At 38.5% G+C, this 18,417-nt stretch overlaps 1 protein-coding gene across 1 annotated transcript in view; it reads right to left on the bottom strand.

Moving 5' to 3' along the window:
- Positions 1-18,101, bottom strand: part of LOC126370652 (furin-like protease 2) — a 39,774-nt gene extending 21,673 nt beyond the window's left edge. The window contains exons 1-2 of the mRNA XM_050015613.1: positions 17,887-18,101; positions 279-383 (exon numbers count right to left, since the gene is read on the bottom strand). Of these exons, the coding sequence (XP_049871570.1) occupies positions 279-383; positions 17,887-18,039 (258 nt within the window). The 5' untranslated portion in view covers positions 18,040-18,101. The remainder of the gene's footprint in view (positions 1-278; positions 384-17,886) is intronic.
- Between the last annotated feature and the right edge of the window lie 316 nt (positions 18,102-18,417).

Here is an 18,417-nt window from a genome sequence, read left to right as displayed (position 1 = left end):
ACGTGCCTTCCGAAGCACGGAGGAGCTCGAGATGAAAACTTGTGGTCTCCCATCCTATGACTGGCCTTTGCGAAAGTTGCTTAACTTCAACAATCGCAGACCGAGCGCGTTTACCGCTGCGCCACCGAGCTCCTCACCTTTTTACCTGAATAAAACTAGCTTATCTATTGCGATAAAAATCACATTTGGATGTCATTTTTCAAAAAGACGTTTGCGTGGTTGTTCCCTATAAGGCAACATTATCATATACAATAGAAAAATAGATAATTATAACTTACCTGTGGATCATTTTTTAGTCTATTGACGTGGTCTAAGCTCGCGTTGGGCGATCTTTTGCTAACATGTGAGTGTGATAGTAGGTAAAAGTTCTTCAGACTTCCAATCTGTAACAAAAGATAGGACCATTAAAAACGAGGCATACCGGGAGCTCAAACTGTAGACGGTTTATTACCGACAGAAAACTAAATATAAACTAGGCTTAAATAAAGAAAGAATGAAAGAAGTCGTCGGATTTAAATGAAACTAATTGACAAGTTATAATAATTCTATGCAGAATCTGCGATACTAGCGCCGCCGCGGGACTTTTTCGTGAACCTTCTTTCATTTTTAAACAGTTTCTCTTTGGTCTTCGTTTTGTCATAACACTGTAGAGGTCTTGGATGATTCGTCCAAAGTAGAGACATTTATTTAATACATTGATACCATTAGAATCTTCAGGTCTTCAGACGATTTGTAAATTTTGGTTTTCATCTATCGTGTGGGCTGTGAGGTAAATGACCAACCTTAGCAAGCCTAGAATGAGGGTTATATTATTGAGCTGCCAGAGACCCCTAACCTAACACATGTAACGACTACGAACTCACTTTAGATTACTTAAATCTATATATAAAATCGAACCGTATTCCAGGTATCCAGAGCCTTTTATAAAACAAATTACCGAAACCCGATATAAGATATCAAACAATTTTCCCAACTAGCCAATCGTGAACTATCCCAAACATCGCACGAAAACAAAATAACAGGATAAATAAACACATTTAACTTCAGAACGGAAACGGAAATACTTCGGTGTTGCCAGGGTCCTCTTTACGACCACACTGCGCTATGAAGGTCACGGGACGCAGTAAAATAATGAAACGACATCAAATATTTATGTAGGGCAACACTGGGGCAGGAACGGACGTTCTCACACCCTGATCATTCTTTCTTGGGTGTTGGGATATTCTCGTGAATAGTAATGTAGGGTTTATACGTGTAGACCCATTGATGTATAGGTAGGTGCCGTAGATAAAGCGCGATATAAAAATAGAATATAATCGCACATCAATGCGATATTCGATCGCGTCATGAGAAGGAATAATACTGCGTGTATAGAACGCCAACACTCCGCTCCCCACCAGCGTCTGAGGTAGGTTTACCTCACCCCCCTCGATCGAACATAGTTTAGACTTAAATCGTACGGCGCCAGACGTCACACATACAGGTGCGCGTGTATGATAACGTCAATGTGTGGTGACTGTGTAAAACGAGGTTGTTGGTAGGAAGTGTCCGGGATGTTCTTTCGTGTATAACTACCTACTTGCTTTGATATCTGGGGGGACAAAATGGCCGCATTGAAGCAATTCACCTACGAAAGCAATATTGCTATTTTAACCGACTTCATAAACGAAGAAAGTTATCAATTTCGACCCGTATCGTATGTTAGTCTCCGTGGGCTTCTAAAAAAGTGTGCAAAATTTCATAAGTATGTATGTTATGTATTCTTTTTTACATGAACTGTTTCAATGTGGTATCTCTGTAAACTTGCTGGAGCCGTGGTAGCCCAGTTGGTAGAATGTTTGCCTCTCACTTTGAGGTCACAGATTCGAATCCAGCACAGGCCTAAACCGATGATTGTTGAATTACTTTTCGAATGCATGGTTGGATCATAAATGATTATCACGTGCTCACCACTGAATAAAAACATCATGAGGAAACCCACATTCCTGGGAAATGTATTTTCGGAGGTATGTGACCTAACCTGTATTGGACCGGTTTTCCCTTGGCGGGTTGAAAGGTCAGACAGGCAGTCGCTTCTGTAAAAAGCCGGATCCGTCATATCTTCTGGTTAGGTTAGCGGACCCTGCGAAAAACAGGATAATGCTAGGATTATCACGTAGTCAGCGGTGTAGGAAAACATCGTATTAGTTTATACTTTTTTTAATTCGCGTACGATTAATTCTGACAACAAGCTGAGGTAAAGAGGGGCGAGAGAAGTGAAGATTGAACAAAAATTTTATAAGAAATATATTCCCAATTGAGTTTAATCAGAGGCACGGTCACGAGCATTAATATGTATACACTTTGGTACCATGTCACATTATTTTTTTTGACAAATTGAACTGTAAGTCTCACTAAATGTCAAATATGTTAGTGCGATAGAGTCCTAAAGTGGGTACATTATAATGCTCATGACTGTACATCCGTCGAATCCAAAATGAACTAAGTTGTCCATGCCTATACAGGGTGTTAGTGACATCGTAACGAAAACTTTGAGGATTGATTCAGACTATGATTCTCAGTTGACATCAAGTGGAATTTTCTGTCGCAAAATTATTGTATTTTTTTATATTTTCAATTCTATACTTTTGCGATGTAAAATTCCACTTGATCCCCCTTAGTATTCGTTACGATGTCACTAACACCTTGTATTCTGATTGGTTCATTCAAGATCCTAAATACGTCCCGGACCTGGTCGCCATTGGTCATACGTTGACGTCATATCTGTTGAATTAGTCAGACATGTTGACAGAAATCTTTCGTCTTTTTTTGACGACGAAAGAGTCTGTTATTAGGAGTCTAGAAGTTGTACGCCGATGCGTATTCTCATTCGAAAACATTGGCAAATATTGATTCTCCCTGATTCAATATTCTTAACATTATTTGTTATCTTGAATTCCTTCAGTCAACAAATAAATTACTTAGACGTTGTTTTCAACCTTTAATATTTTATTTCATACTGTTTCTATTATGATCGTTCCGAGTATTCTTTCAGTATTGTACTTGTCAAAAGAAATTCTTTATAACATCCTTTGTGGATTTATAAAGGCACTTTCTAGTAGATATAAATTTTGGTTATTGACCCTATTAAGTATGGGTATTCATTATTAGTTGTATTTCGGAAGTATCATCATCCCCCTAGCATTATCCGGGTTTTTCACAGGGTCCGCTTACCTAACCTGAAGATTTGACAGGTCCGGTTTTTTACAGAAGCGACTGCCCGTCTAACCTGCCAACCCGCAAAGGGAAAACCAGCCCAATACAGGTTAGGTCATATACATCGAAAATGCATTTCTCGGGAATGTGGGTTTCCTCACGATGTATTCCTTCACCGCTGATCACGTGATAATCATATATGATCCAAACATGATTTCGAAAACAAATTCGAAAATCACTGTGCTGGATTCGATTCGATATATAAAATAAGTTAATATAATTATATAATATATATTATATATTTTTTATATTCTTATTTAGGAGCAGGTGCCGACTGTTTAACGCGTCCTCCGAACCACGGATCATCTTACTTTCGGACAGTCGGGTGATTAGCCTACAACGTTGTAATTAAACTAGGGATAATAAATCACAAAGTGATTTTTGTGGTACATCCCCACCGTGATACGAACCCAGAACCTCGGGATCATAAGCCCAACGCTCAACCAGTGAACCGCGGAGGCATAATAAATGAAAAGGGCAAGATACAATATGTCTGGAAAGAGGTATGAAGAGGTACAATTAATAAAAGCCTATCGACCCGATTCGATGGATGTTCATTGGACCTTGTTGAGTCTTATATTACAAAGGGAGCGAAGAAAGGACTTATATACCTACTGCTAAATATGTATATTGAAATATACACATAACCTTTGGTTTTGGTTTCATACAAGACCATTAACCCGGCCCCAGAGGGGACAGAGTTATCTTCTCTGTCCTCCACTGGGGCAATTCCTGTTCGGTGCGTCCTTTTCGCGAGGGTGGGCGCCTCTTACTTCAGTAGTCCGAAGTGAGATCGGATAGGGACCCATACCTACGGGGTATAACGTAGAACCCTTGCCCAGGGACACGGGTGAAGTCCTCAACGGTTTAGTTACAGAGGTGGAGATGGGAGCCATCGATACGACAATGTAATGGAACGGGTAAGTCACAGGGACTGTAACCCGGAACCTGAACTAGGGCAGCAGTAACTGTCAGTACTATACTGGCGGAAGACAGGAGTCTTGGTACGGCTTTGTGATAGATTTCTCTGGGCGCCTTCCCACACGCGTCATATAGAGTACTATGGGGCGGAAGGCAAGTGGAACACCACTACCCTATTTTCCCTAAAAAAGTAGCATGGAAAGAGCGTGGATCTTAAATTAGTGATGATGATGATGCACATTACATGTGATCTAACCCGTATTGGGTTGGCTTTTCTTATTATATATGAATTTTCAATAAATTATATGATTCATTAATTTATTTTATAATAATCAACAAATAATTATCCTCTCAATCATATTATTATCATTTGTATGTCGTGTCCATATCTCGGGCCTACGGAGTCCCGGACTTTTGGAAGGCGTGAGTGGGGCCGAAGCCAACACGTAGACCCCTTAAGACAGTTTAATCTAAATGTGGTGTGACACCAACCGGCGATTATCCCTGTATGCACTATGGGAGTGCACCCAAAGACAATCCCCGGTTCGTGTAGGACTATTATTATTATTAGTCTGTGTGATCCCACTGCTGGGCCAAGGCCTCCCCGATGTCTTTCCGAGTATCCCGGTTCTGTGCGAACTCTATCCAGTCTTTTCGAGAACCGTCGAGATCATCGCGCCATCGTTTCTGGGGTCTACCACGTCTACGGTGTCCATCCTGTATCATTCATTCATCAACTAAAAAAAAACCAGACCATAATTCACCATGGGTTGCCATTACCACCAAAACAAGGCGAACGCGACCTAAAAAGCTAACTCGAAATTAATTGAATACCAGAATGAAATGAATGAAAATATTCCGAGAGGGAATGAATATGACAATAGGGGGAGACAAAAGGGAGGATAATTGGAATCCCGGGGAGGCTGTTAATTATGATGCATACTTCTGCTTGTGTGATAGCCCAGTTGAGAGAATGTGTGACTTACAACAAAAGATCGCGAATTCGAATCACCGGTGGGGTTCGAAATTCGACATTGTGACACTTTTTCTACGACGTCACAGGTTGCTTTTTCATACAAATTCCATAGTAATTTCATGTTTTGACGTTTAGTAAAAATTTACTGTTTTTGACTAGTCGGAAACTACCTTAACTTCGCATTTCTTCAGTAGTTAATGCCATATATTAGGCCAGACGCGCAATACGCTTTTTTCGCCGCGCAGCAGAAAAAAGCAGCGACATAATGTCGCATTGTAATACTGTACCAAACAGTTTTAAATTGTATTGCGCGCACTTGACGGCAGAGCCACCGCAGCTGCGCAGTATTACAGTGCGACATTATGCCGCTGCTCTTATCTGCCGCGCGGCGAAAAACTCGTAGTGCGCGCCTGGCCTAATATATGGCATTAACTACTGAAGAAATGCGAAGTTAAGGTAGTTTCCGACTAGTCAAATCAGTAAATTTTTACTAAAAGTCAAAACATGAAATTACTATGGAATTTGTATGAAAAAGAAACCTGTGACGTCATAGAAAAAGTGTCAAAATGTCGCACTTATTATTACATATTCACATTTACACTTCATTAAAAGTCATAAAAAGTAAAATAGAAAAAAAGAAAAAGTTTTTGTCACCTTTAGATCTGTCTTTATTTAGTAATCAGAATTTCATAATTTATCTTTGACCTAAGAAACTACCCAATTCTGCTCTACCTAACATTAGGAAAATGGTAACTGCTGCGTATCAACGCAATTATTAAGGCTGTTAAAAATCTTTTTTTATCGGAACAAAATCACTCGTTTCCAAACAAAACTTCCGTGGAACTAACTCTGGAAAGTCCTAACAATGAAAGATTAGGGAGTTCCAGCTAAAGGGCAGGCTGTTAAACGCTCCTATTTCGGTCAACAACTTTTCAACGGCTTAACTTTACAACTTTATGCTGATTAGAACGTCGTTCGGGCGGAGTTATGCCTGAGGAAGATGTAAAAAAATAATAATGATACCATTCAAGAAACAAATACAATGCCTCGTCCCGAACATATGATAATATCCGGAAGTCACAGTTAGTTACACAGTCTATTGGTAAATTATCTACAATATGAAATATCATATTGTCAAACAATAGTTAATCACATGTATTACGCTAGAAACGGCCTCCGTGGTCCAGTAGTTGCGCGTTAGGCTCACGATCCGGAGGTCCTGGGTTCGAATCCCAGTGTAAAAATATCACAAAAATTACTTCGATCCCTAGTTTGGCTATATTACAGGCTGATCACCTGATTGTCCCAAAGTTGCTGTTTCCGGTTACTACTCACTGATGTAAATAAATAGTCATGAGTCATGTCGGGGACCTTTGGCGGCTCAATAATAACCCTGACACCAGGGTTGATGAGGCTGGTAATCCACCTCACAACCCACACGATAGAAGACTACAGTATATAATAATAATTAAAGCCATTATCTTTGATTATCTTTCTTTCAGCAACTAGTCTACCTTGTGTGTCAATATATATTATTACATCAAATCAAATCAAATCAAATATACTTTATTGCACAGAACTACATTTAAACAATCAGGCATTAACACATGAATACAGTACAATTTGGGCGGCCTTATTGCTCTAGAGCAACACATCACACACACACACACACACACATCATCACATCACATCATCATCATTAATGATTACATCTTGTCTTTGAAGTTAAATAGTTTCCATTAAATAGCTTTATTGTTTTAAAATTACCTTGGTTTTACAGGTAAGTGTAAGTAAATTAAATGTGCGTGACAACAGAAGGAGAGACGATACCAATAGAACAATTTATAACAACTCTATATACATAACATGACCTAATTACGAGGTAACTCGATTTTACGGCATCGTTCAAACTAACTTCACGGATCAAAATACATACAACGACATCTGTTCTCCGCGGAACGAAACAACAGTTCAATGAGGAAAATAAATCCAAGATTTTCGTCTAGACTCCTATTAATAGAACTATTTTTCCCCCTGTTTTCGATGACAATAGTTTTTCAACCGCAAAGTCACTATGTCGCTATGGGACACTCGGTGCGCAAATCGGACCCGCACTTTTCTATAAAAATAAATGTTTACTAATCTAAGTATGATTTTATATAAGTAATCTTTGTTATACCAATGTAATCTAATTTTATACACATTGTAATATTTTATATTAATTCTCATATATTGGTTTGCATTAGATACACATATTGGGCGAACTCAATTGAATTGATATAGTTCTGTGGACACATCTGACAAATAGGTCAGATATAAAATGTCGCTCGACAACGAACGACCAATGGCGAGTGCTTCCGTGACCTTTCGACGTACCTATGGTGTCGTGTGAGCCAATCAGCGCGCTTCCCTCACTCCCCCTTACCTCAGATAGTTGACAGAATCAATCAAAAAATCAAATTTTAGGCGTCTATTTGATTGTATCATCGATGCGAAAATTCGAATGAATAGCTTCAACGGGTGGGAGCAATTTTTCCCCTGTTTTGCATTATTTTCACATTTTCTCCAAATAGGCGGTAGACGGAAATGAAAGAGCTATTACGTACTACAATTTTCTACTCTAAAGGTTGGCCGACCCAGATATCATGGGGGTGAAACTTAAGTAGTTTGCTGGTTTAACCGAAGCAGGGTGTTGAAACTCAAAAGGCATTTTGTAAAGAATGAACCGGCAAGAGGGAAATGCTTTGTTCCATCTTCTACTTATTATGTTTGAAATTTAAATCTCAACATTTTATAGTGGATACAAGGGAGGAGCTCGGTGGCGCAGCGGTTAACGCGCTCGGTCTGCGATTGTTGAAGTAAAGCAACTTTCGCAAAGGCCGGTCATTGGATGGGTGACCACAAAAAAATATGTTTTCATCTCGAGCTCATCTGATGATGATGATGATGACTAGAAAAGTATTTTAAATTTCAATAGTTAGAGTCCCGTGCTATCTGATTATACACTTCCGCCAGCCCGCAGTAGGACAGCGTGGTGGAGTATGCTCCATATACCCTCCGGTTGATTGAGGGGCTATGTTCTTCTTCTATCATGTGGGTTGTGAGGTGAATTACCAACCTCATCAACCCTGGTGTCAATGTTATTATAGAGCCGCCAAAGGCTCAATTCTATATCGTTTTGCTAGAACGGGACGGAGCATTCCCCCACCACTGTCTTTTACTACGAATATCTCCGGCGTTAAACAAGATATTGAAGGTGAATTTCAGATTAATATTCAGCACGTTCACGTGAGTAGATTCATGAAAGAAGTCAACCACCCTAAGAACGTTAATGACCAGTTACTTCCGCAGACAACATTTTCTCTACATGTCGTCGCTTACGTCACTAACAAACGTATCTGAAGTTTTTAGCGAATCTGATTTGCATCTTTTGCAAAGCAAACAATTGCAAAAACGTCAGTTTGCAAAGTCAGCCACGATGTTTATCGTCGTAGTGAAAACAACGTATGCGTAAGAAAAATCGATTTTCTTCAACAAATCCTCAATTTCGTTCAATCAATTTCAATTTGGGTAAAAATTTGGTCAACTTTTTTTTGACACTCCCGTAGTATTGCGAGGTTTTGTAAACAAAAATTACATACGAATGGGCACTTATGTGGTTTTTAATAAAAGGCAGCGTTATGCTTTACGCACTTTGACACAATCTGTTATTGGACCTATCTATAGATATCAATAAAATTTAGCCAAAGAGGGAGAGCAAACGTCTGAGAGGCACTTAATTGATAGATGGTTATGTGAACCCCTAGGGTAACGAAAAGTTGACGCCATCATTTATTTTGCTTTTGTTTGGCACATCACGCCTCGTAACGGAACAAAACATTGTTCACCTAAGCCTAGGTTTACGGCAGCTGTGAAAACGGATCTTAGTATAATATAATAAGGGATTAAAATAGATTGAAATGATTTAAAGAACGCCGGACATTTTCTTTGCTTTTTCCCCGTTCTTTGTTTTCCTGTGATGATTGATAATGTTGTACAACAAATGTTGTTTAAGGAAAATTCTACTCAACAAAGGTAACGCAAAGCTGATATTTCGCTTATTGAAAGACAGAAATAAGTATTTTTCCTGTGACTTTACCATTTTTATGTAAAGCTGAAAGTAGACCAAGGTTCTCTACGCGCTGGCAGAATTTTCAATTTTGTTTATTTTATTTAAGTACATATGCAATTATAATGATTCCAGAATAGATAAGGTCGATTTATGGTTTGTTAATTTGAAAATTTCTGATGACGTCATCAGAAGAATTCGGTGCGTAAAGTAACTGGATGGCATATGGATTTTTCACATTAATAAAAAAGTAATTGTTAGTGGTCTTGGTGGACCTATGGACCCCGTCATTTAATGACTTGTGTACTATAATGTAAGTTAATACACGTTATTTTGACTTAAACTAATAGTTCGTAGAAAATCTTCCTTCATTCTTGAATATTCTTTCTATATAGCATAAGTTAACATTTTTTTTTAAGAACGTCTAAGGCCCTGTGCCGACATTTTTCTTGCAGCTTCTTTTCCCCGACTATTCAGGTTGTGAGAAGCTGCAGTAGTTTTAGACGGATTTAGACGTTCGTTCTGTAAAAAATACTGTACAAAGTGTAACTATGTTATCTACTGAATAAAGATATTTTTGAATTTGAATTTATATTCTCAATTGGGCGAGTCAGAGGTACATCCATCGTAAGATGAACTGAGTACCCACGCGTCACCTGAGCTTTCTGTTACTCGTGAAAGGCGGTCTTTGGGATGGCTCATGTAACGACTACGTAGTAACATCAAATAACCAGTACCAATGATTTAACGTGCTTTCTTCTTACTGCCTACATAAACGCAACATTTACCCGTTATGCCTTGTTCACACATGCCGAGTAAACCCTCGACACAATGTTCTCGGCGCAGCAAACAAATGTCACATGACAGACATGTTCTGCCATACTTTATCACGTGCAAAAGTATGACGGCGTGTGTGAATAAGACATTACAGCTATAAATATACTGACTTCTCTACTTTCTCATTTTTATTAAAAAAGTATTTCTAAGGAGAAATATACCAAGTAGGCGTGTAACTATAAAGTTCAATACACACCGCCCCGCCGGCCCGCCGTCATAATTATGCCGATAATTGTCGGTGGACTAGCGGCTTCACTTATTTCAAATCCAAAAATTGAAAAGGTTGTGTCGGCGGGCTATATCAGCGGGCTATGTCGGCGGGCTAAGTCGGCGAGCTAAGTCAGCGGGCTATATCGGCGTGCTAAGTCGGCGGGCAATGTCGGCGGGCTATGTCGGTGGGCTGTGGGCTTCACCGGGTGAGAGCCCTCAGCGCTCCCACGTCAAAAAAAAAGGCGACGGGCCATGTCGGCGCGTCGGTTTTGGTGTGTATTTCGTTTAAGTAACAGTAGCAGTACACGAGAGCTTTATCGATACTTCTTTCTGGAAAGTTCTGGAACGAACAACTTCGTAATATACAAGTTTAGGGATTATCTTCGATCATAGTTAGGAAGTCCTCTTGGGCCTTAAGGGATATGTTCCTATTAATATACGTCAGAGAAAGGGGAAGTGCTCTAATATTCTTTACAGGACTAATTGGTTACGTGTTTAAGTTTCAGAGTAAAATATATTGTGGAAAAAGTACCTACGTAATTCAATACAAAACATAAGCGTAAGACTATATCTTAATTGAGATACTCAGAAGTACATCCAGCAATGGATGACTTCTGAGTATGACCTGAGTACCCACACCTCCCCGAACTTTATATAAAACTAACGGGATAGGTGGCGAGTCGTATCGCCGTCTATAATGATAGAGCCAATTATATTAGTGAAAACTGCGCTTAAGATAATTAATAACTCATTGGTGCAAATCTGATACCGGGATTCGAACTGGCGCTCCCCGTTTGTGAAGCAATCCGGTGTGCCACAGGATCACAGTGACTCTTATAAGTATGATCATATTCCTAGAATTATGATCATCTTACTGTGACGTATAGACAGGTCATCATGTTAGAGGGGACATAATATTTTTTATTTATTTATGTATTTATTTTTACAGTTTTACATTCAGCCATTACAGTAAAAACCAATTCGACTGAAACAAACGAAATGCCACATCTGTGAATTTGGCCACCGAACAGCTGTACAGGTCAACGTCGGGGTTGTCCTGGGCCAGGGCGTTAAGCATCCGCATCGCGCGAGTAACCGGCGAGTACCAACCAAGATTGGTTCTCGACAGCGGGACTTTAAACATTTGCGGTTGCCGTCGCACGTTGCAATAATTGTCCGGTACATACAGACATAGTGACGACAAAATTTCCGGATTGGTAAATTGTCCTCTAAATACTTTAAAAATATATTTTAACAAAGTCACATCCCGTCTTACCTGTAACTGGTAGTACCCAACCATTCCTAGTACATAATAATAAATGGGTACATAAGTGGGTAGAAAGGATACACACCATATTGTACTAAATATAAATACCTAGTGAATTTGTTTTGTATATTCTCTTCATATAGATAAAAGTATGTTAGCTGAACGGGTATAGGACTATAGAATGCTTTCATGTAAAAAAGCTATAATTAAAATAAGTAATTTTGGCAACAATAACAACATAGTTATCAACTAATTAATCAACCATATTGTAAGTGATCGCACATAATTCTGTTTCAAAGCAAAACAGATTAAACCGCAAATCACACGCTATTGGCAAATCAGTTCAATTTTCACATACGTATATACAAAACCTTTTAATACATGTAATGGTCTGATATATATATATACACGCTTATCCTAGATTATGATGTTGATAACTATGTACTTTATATACAGATTAACAACGCATCCTCACATCGTATTATCGGTATTACAATCTCCAAGTTTTGCTTTTAGTGAGACTTCTTCTTCTTACAGTGCCTGTCCATTACTGGACGTTGGCCGTCAGCTTTGAGAACTCTTCTCTGTCAGAAGCAAGATGAAACAGCTGTTCTACGGTTGTAACGCCGGTCCATTCGCGGATGTTCCGCAGCCACGACTTCTTCCTCCTCCCTCGACGTCTTCTCTCTCCAATTTTGCCCATCATAATTAATTGAAGCAGCTGGTATCTGTCATTCCTAATAATATGCCCCAAATACGCTATTTTCCGTTTTTTGACAGTTTGTGTCAATTTCCGGGACATACCGATTTCGCAGCATTTTTAGTGAGTAGACAACCCTTAAAGGCGAATACAAAGACTGCGAGGCATGCGCCTCGCACCGCGTGCAACCCACGCCTCGAAATGAGCGTACCTTCATAATCGAGCGTGCATATTGTGGGCGTAGTTGAGCATGCATGTTGCGGCGACGTGGCATGTGCCATGCGTCGCCTGGCTCTATTTGGTACTTTAAACACTGAGCCGCATACCCTGTCTTGCTCCCACGTGCGTTGCAAATGCATAAGGCATAAGTTTCACACACGATGGATCGGACCGAGCATGTGCCCATCGACTTCAGCACGCGTTGATTTTTTTTTTTACTAGGAACGCCTCAATGCGAGACATGCGTTACGCGCCATGCAGGGCACATGCCTCGCTATGTCTGAATAAGTTTTTTTTTAAATGTCTGTGAGTAAAATAAACACATACTTTTACGTAAAGCCGGGTGTAGGCCTTCCCTCAATCAACTGTTTTTTTTTTAGTATTATAGGCTCGCGTTTGACCTCAATCTCACATTAGTATGTACTATATTTTATATACCTATGTAGTATACTCCAGTAGCGTGATAGGTTTTTTTTTATTAATATAGCCTCTCGTTTGACCACAATCTCACCTGATGGTAAGTGACGATGTGGTCTATTGTGAACCACGCTTACCTAGCAAATGACGACTAAAAAAAGGAAAGACTGAGAGCAGGATGGCCGAGTGAAGGAATGGACGGCTGAATGAAACGTAACGCAAAGGTGTGTGAAAGAGAGAGCGACGAGTGAGCGAGAGAGAGGAGAGGATTGCAGAATGACAGGGAAATGGAGGACGGTTGTTTTTAAAGAGGAAAATGTAGAAGACTATAAAACGTTTTAAAATAAACAAAGTTAGTTAGAAATAATAATCGTTTTCTTCATGCCCTATTCCACAATTTTTAATTCCCGGTCCTTACTTAATCTCTCTCTCTCTCTCTCTCTCTATTCAAGAGCTGCGCTCTTGTCGATGGAGTAATCGCCATTCCTCTCTTCTTCCCGCCAAAACCTTCACCTCCCGATACGACACGACCTGCACCTTCTCTTTTATTTGTTTCATAAATGTTATCCTAGGTCTACCCCTTCCTCTCTTCCCTTCAATTTTACTTAATCTAGACTCCCAGATTATAACGAGTTGGAAAAACAGACGACGGCAGACAGTTCCTATCCTTCGCTGTTCGCTTCAAAAAGGAAGAGGCAAAACGTTTCGTGCGTATTGCTGGTATATCCGCAACATAAGGATGAAATGCCTGCCGATGCCTTGTTGTCCGTAGATGAAATGGAGTGGGTGAAATCAACTCGTGAACTTCCCGCGCACCCTCATCGAAGTGTATCCTATAAAAGACCGACAAATTCAAATTCAAAAATATCTTTATTCAGTAAGTAACATAGCCACACTTTGAATCGTCAGTTTTTACATAACGAAAGTCTCATCCGCCTAAAACTTCTGCAGCTTCTCACAACCTGTATAGCCGGGGAAAAGAAGCTGCAAGATAAACCTCGGCACAGGGCCCTAGACGTTCTTTAATAAAATAAATAAACATAAAATATTGTTATACAATTGAGTAATTTAGCTGTCTAATATCAGTTCTCAGACAGTTAATCCCATGCATTCATATCTTCTAAATAATCACTAACTTTATAATAATATTTTTGTAAAGTTTCTGTTTAACTAGGTACTGTCTTAAAACAGTTGAAAGGCAAATTCTGAATGTCAATGGGAATCTTATTGTAAAAACGCATACATTGCCCCTTAAAAGATTTAGTGATCTTAAGACTAGCTATCGTTCGTCTGAGTTTTTAATTCCCGGTCAACCGAGTGTTGCCAGGTCTCTTTGGACCGACCGTTTTGCGTTTTCCACGCGCACACCAGATCAAAGCCCTTCGGGACGGGTGTTTCACAGGTCTTCTAAGGACATGACCAATCCACCGTCACACTTACTACCGCCGTACTAATTATGAAAGACCAAAAATCTCTCATTATTAAAACACATAATAACGGGTTCTTACCGCGTTTAAATGGGGATATAATATCGGGAGTCTCATATCCCCATTTAAACGCGGTAAGAACCCGTTATTATGTGTTTTAATTATGATAATAACCGCGTAAACTTAAAACAATGTAAAAATCTCTCATCTGTGTTCATAAACATAATCATTAGGTAATGTCTGAACACATTTTATTCGCTTTCCTTTGAATATATTCTGAAACAAGTATGTTACCTCTTCTCAGTTCAGACTGGTTCAGACGTTTAATTAAATATAAACGAGTTTTTCTGATTTCTTGAAGCGGACATAAAACATTTTCGGCGAAATCTTTATATTCAGAATTTCGTTTTCTTTTTACCTACCTACAGGAAATGTAGATACAATTCGAATTTCTTTGAATTGTTGATATCAGAAATCAGAATCATTTATTCAACGTAATTATCATGATAACAACATAAGCTCACGGATCTACCTCTGACTACCCCAATTAGGAATAAAGTTTTGAACTTACATACAATTACTAACTACTTTAATTACTTTTTTTTTTCTTTAATTACTTTTTTTTATTATTAGATACAATTAATGTCCTAAAATAAAATAAATACCGTACAACTTAATAGCAAAAGCATTAATAAATAAATAAATAAATTCTTAAAAATAATTGTTGCTTGATATTTGAATTATATTGCTTCTCTTTATTTTGAACAGAATAATAATTAATGGATGAAAGATGTGATTGTGACTGGGTGTAATTAAAAGTGTCATCATTTATACTCAAAAACAAAGATAAAAAATGCAAGTGTCTGTTATCCATGAAATTAGAAAAACGAAGGTAAATCTGTACAGCGCCATCTATATTGTTTCTGAAGAACGTAACCTGGAAAGTCCTTCACTTCATAGTTTAAAAAAGTTAAACGAAAAAATAATAATATTTCTTTAATTAAATCACAGCGACTATTTTGAACCAGACGTTTAAAGGCGTCTTCCTGAGATTAAGATGACAAAAAAAAATTCCGAACGATACGGGAAAATCCCGAATTGAATTGAATTTTCTCTTTCCACATGCGATCAGGTGACATTTCTTTCACAACAGAGATTCAATAACATTTACATTTTTTACGTAAATCTAATACATCGCATGATCTGTGACGAAAAGAATAGCTGGAAAAGATTTATATTTAGAAATAACGCCGCCAATTGTGCTACATTCGTTTGATATTTTGTATGATTGACACGTGGTGGCCCAGTTAGTAGAACGCTTGCCTCTCACTTTGAGGTCACAGGTTCGAATCCAGCACAGGCCTAAACCAATGATTGTCGAATTTGTTTTCTTATTTGGATCATAATTGAGTATTACATGCTCAGCGGTGAAAGAAAACATCGTGAGGAAACCCACATTCCCGAGAAATTTATTTCGGAGGTATGTGACCTAATCTGTATTGGGCTGGTTTTCCCTTTGCGGGTTGGAAGGTCAGACAGGCAGTCACTTCTGTAAAAACCGGACTTGTGAAATATTCAGGTTAGGTAAGCGGACGCGGACAGACAAACATATTTACATTCAACACAGGACAGAAACCACATGGAAATCAATACACAGAAAAAAAGAAAAAAAAAACAAAACGAAAAGAAAACCAAGATCAAAAATCATTAACAAAAAAAAGAAAAACAAAACAAAATCATAATAATAATAAAAGTAAGTATCCTAAATGACGGCCCGATCATCTGCGGTGGTTTTTACTTATGGAGCGATACGGCTCACCACCTATCACGCAGGTGTAACAGAAAGCTCCGTGAGGTATGGATAATTATTTCGTGTTGTGATCGATTTAACTCTGACTACCCCAATTAGGATAAAGTCGTGAGTTTATATTCTGTTGTTATTACTTATGTAGCATGGAATAAGTTGTTAAAAAGTAATTTCTTCGAAGGAACCATGTTGCTTATAATCTCATAAAATATATAAATATGAGCTAGGGTAGGGTTATCTTACGATGGATGTACGATCAAAGAGCTAAAATTCAGTCACTGAGCTCAACGAATTATTTGTAAACAGTGGTGAAATTATGAACCATTAGTTGTCATAATTATAAAATTTATGTTTTTGTAGGTGTTTTTGGTCTCTTACAGAAACAACATGTCATGTCAGGAAGTCTTAAGTGCAACCAGTTAATTTATTACTTTGCAACTGATTGGACTTTTGCAGCTTATCGTACCTCTGCCTAGCCCTTTAGGAATATAGTCGTGAGTTCATGTTATGTATGTTTGTCTGATAGTAAATTACTTTGGAAAGTAGTCGGTTTTTTACGAAATTATCACAAGAACCTGCTATGTGCTGTTCCCAAAGTGGAAACATTCTTGTCAAGAAAAAGGTACAAAAGTTATGTAAATACCACGTTTCTAGACTGCATACTTATTTGGGTAAATAGTAATCGATGACCATTCGTTTATAATGTAACATATTATATGATTCGATTAGGCGTTACATTACATACCTACTACATCCCTGACTGTGATTTAAGTTTACGTACAGATTCGATATCGAACATTATAATATAGAGTGTTAGTGACATCGTATCGAATACTAAGGGGGATGATTCAGATCATGATTCTGAGTTAATATCAAGTGGAATTTTTCGTCGCAACATTCGAGATCGTTTTTTCAATTATTTTCAATTATATACCCTTGCGATAAAAATTCCACTTTGATATTAACTTAGAATTATGAGCTGAATCATCCCCCTCAGTAATCGTTATGATGTCGTCTAGACTCCGTACAAGTACAAGTACACTTATGTGTAGCCATACAAGTACATGTGTTAGTGACACTATAACGAATACTGAGGGGGATGATTCAGACCATAATTCTGAGTTGATAACAAGTGGAATTTCCTCTCGGAAATTCATGATTTTCAGTTACATTCTTTTGCGACGGAAAATTCCGCTTAATATCAACTTAGAATCATGGTCTGATTCACCTTTAAAATTTTTCGATATGATGTTACTAACACCCTGTATTACACAAGCATTCGCCTGTAATTTGATGCTCAAAATCGAATCATATATATTACATTACAAACGTGTGCTCACCGATGAAGTAGCGCCCTTATATACCGGTAAAACTTTACGTTACTTCGAAATACAAACGGTTCCAACAGCATTTTATAGGTACCGTAATTTTTACACAAGGTCCGACTTTTTAATTACAACTTTTATTTATTTTGGTGGAGTTTAATAACTTTATTAGAATCTACCTTTACATAATTTAATAAAGGGTAGCGATTGGCGATCAAAATTAATGAAGTTGTTTAGATTTATTTTCGAGTTATATTTTTGGCAAAAATTTTAAGTTTTCCTTTTTAATTGCATTACCTAACAGGAAACGAATTGTACGATCATGGCCTCAGCGATTTTTACCTATGAACAATTGACGTAACCTCCGAAACTTGTCTCGAGAAATGGCGGAAAAAAAAAACAAAAATACTGCCTCACCTGTCCGTGATTGATAAAACCATGTCGATGAGCGATGTCTGTGGCTCTCTCGGAGCCTCCCGGGACATGGACCGCGAACTGGTGATGATACACATCGAAAGAAGGTACACAGTCTAACACTGTCATGAACAAAAGCACGCTTAGTGCGAACATCACGCACGCCGCGCATTGCACGTAAATCTACCTACAACTTTCATAACATATCTGTTTCTTTTTCATCTATGAACACTCGCGTATATGGATTACGAAATTCGAATTTTGGAGCGCGTATCACGTCCGCTGCAAGGGACGTCGTCGCGAAGACTGCCTTCGGGCGACTGGCTGTGTTTTCCTGTGTCCTGTTTTGCGCATGCGTGAAACTTGGCGCCCTTTCTTTAGCCTACTTGATATCCTAACGTATTGTATGCATGCCATCAATTGACTCGGCGCACTTAATTGTATCGGGGCGTGCAATAAAGTTCTCTTTTAATTTTTTCCCTTTTTTATCGATAACCGCTGCTCTTTTGTACTTATTGGTTAAAGCGTTTTGCT

This window comes from Pectinophora gossypiella, chromosome 11 (assembly GCF_024362695.1).
Source record: "Pectinophora gossypiella chromosome 11, ilPecGoss1.1, whole genome shotgun sequence".
In the NCBI taxonomy this organism is placed as follows: Eukaryota; Metazoa; Arthropoda; class Insecta; order Lepidoptera; family Gelechiidae; genus Pectinophora; species Pectinophora gossypiella.
Note: the sequence above shows the minus strand (reverse complement) of the source record. Positions and strands in the feature narration are given on the sequence as shown.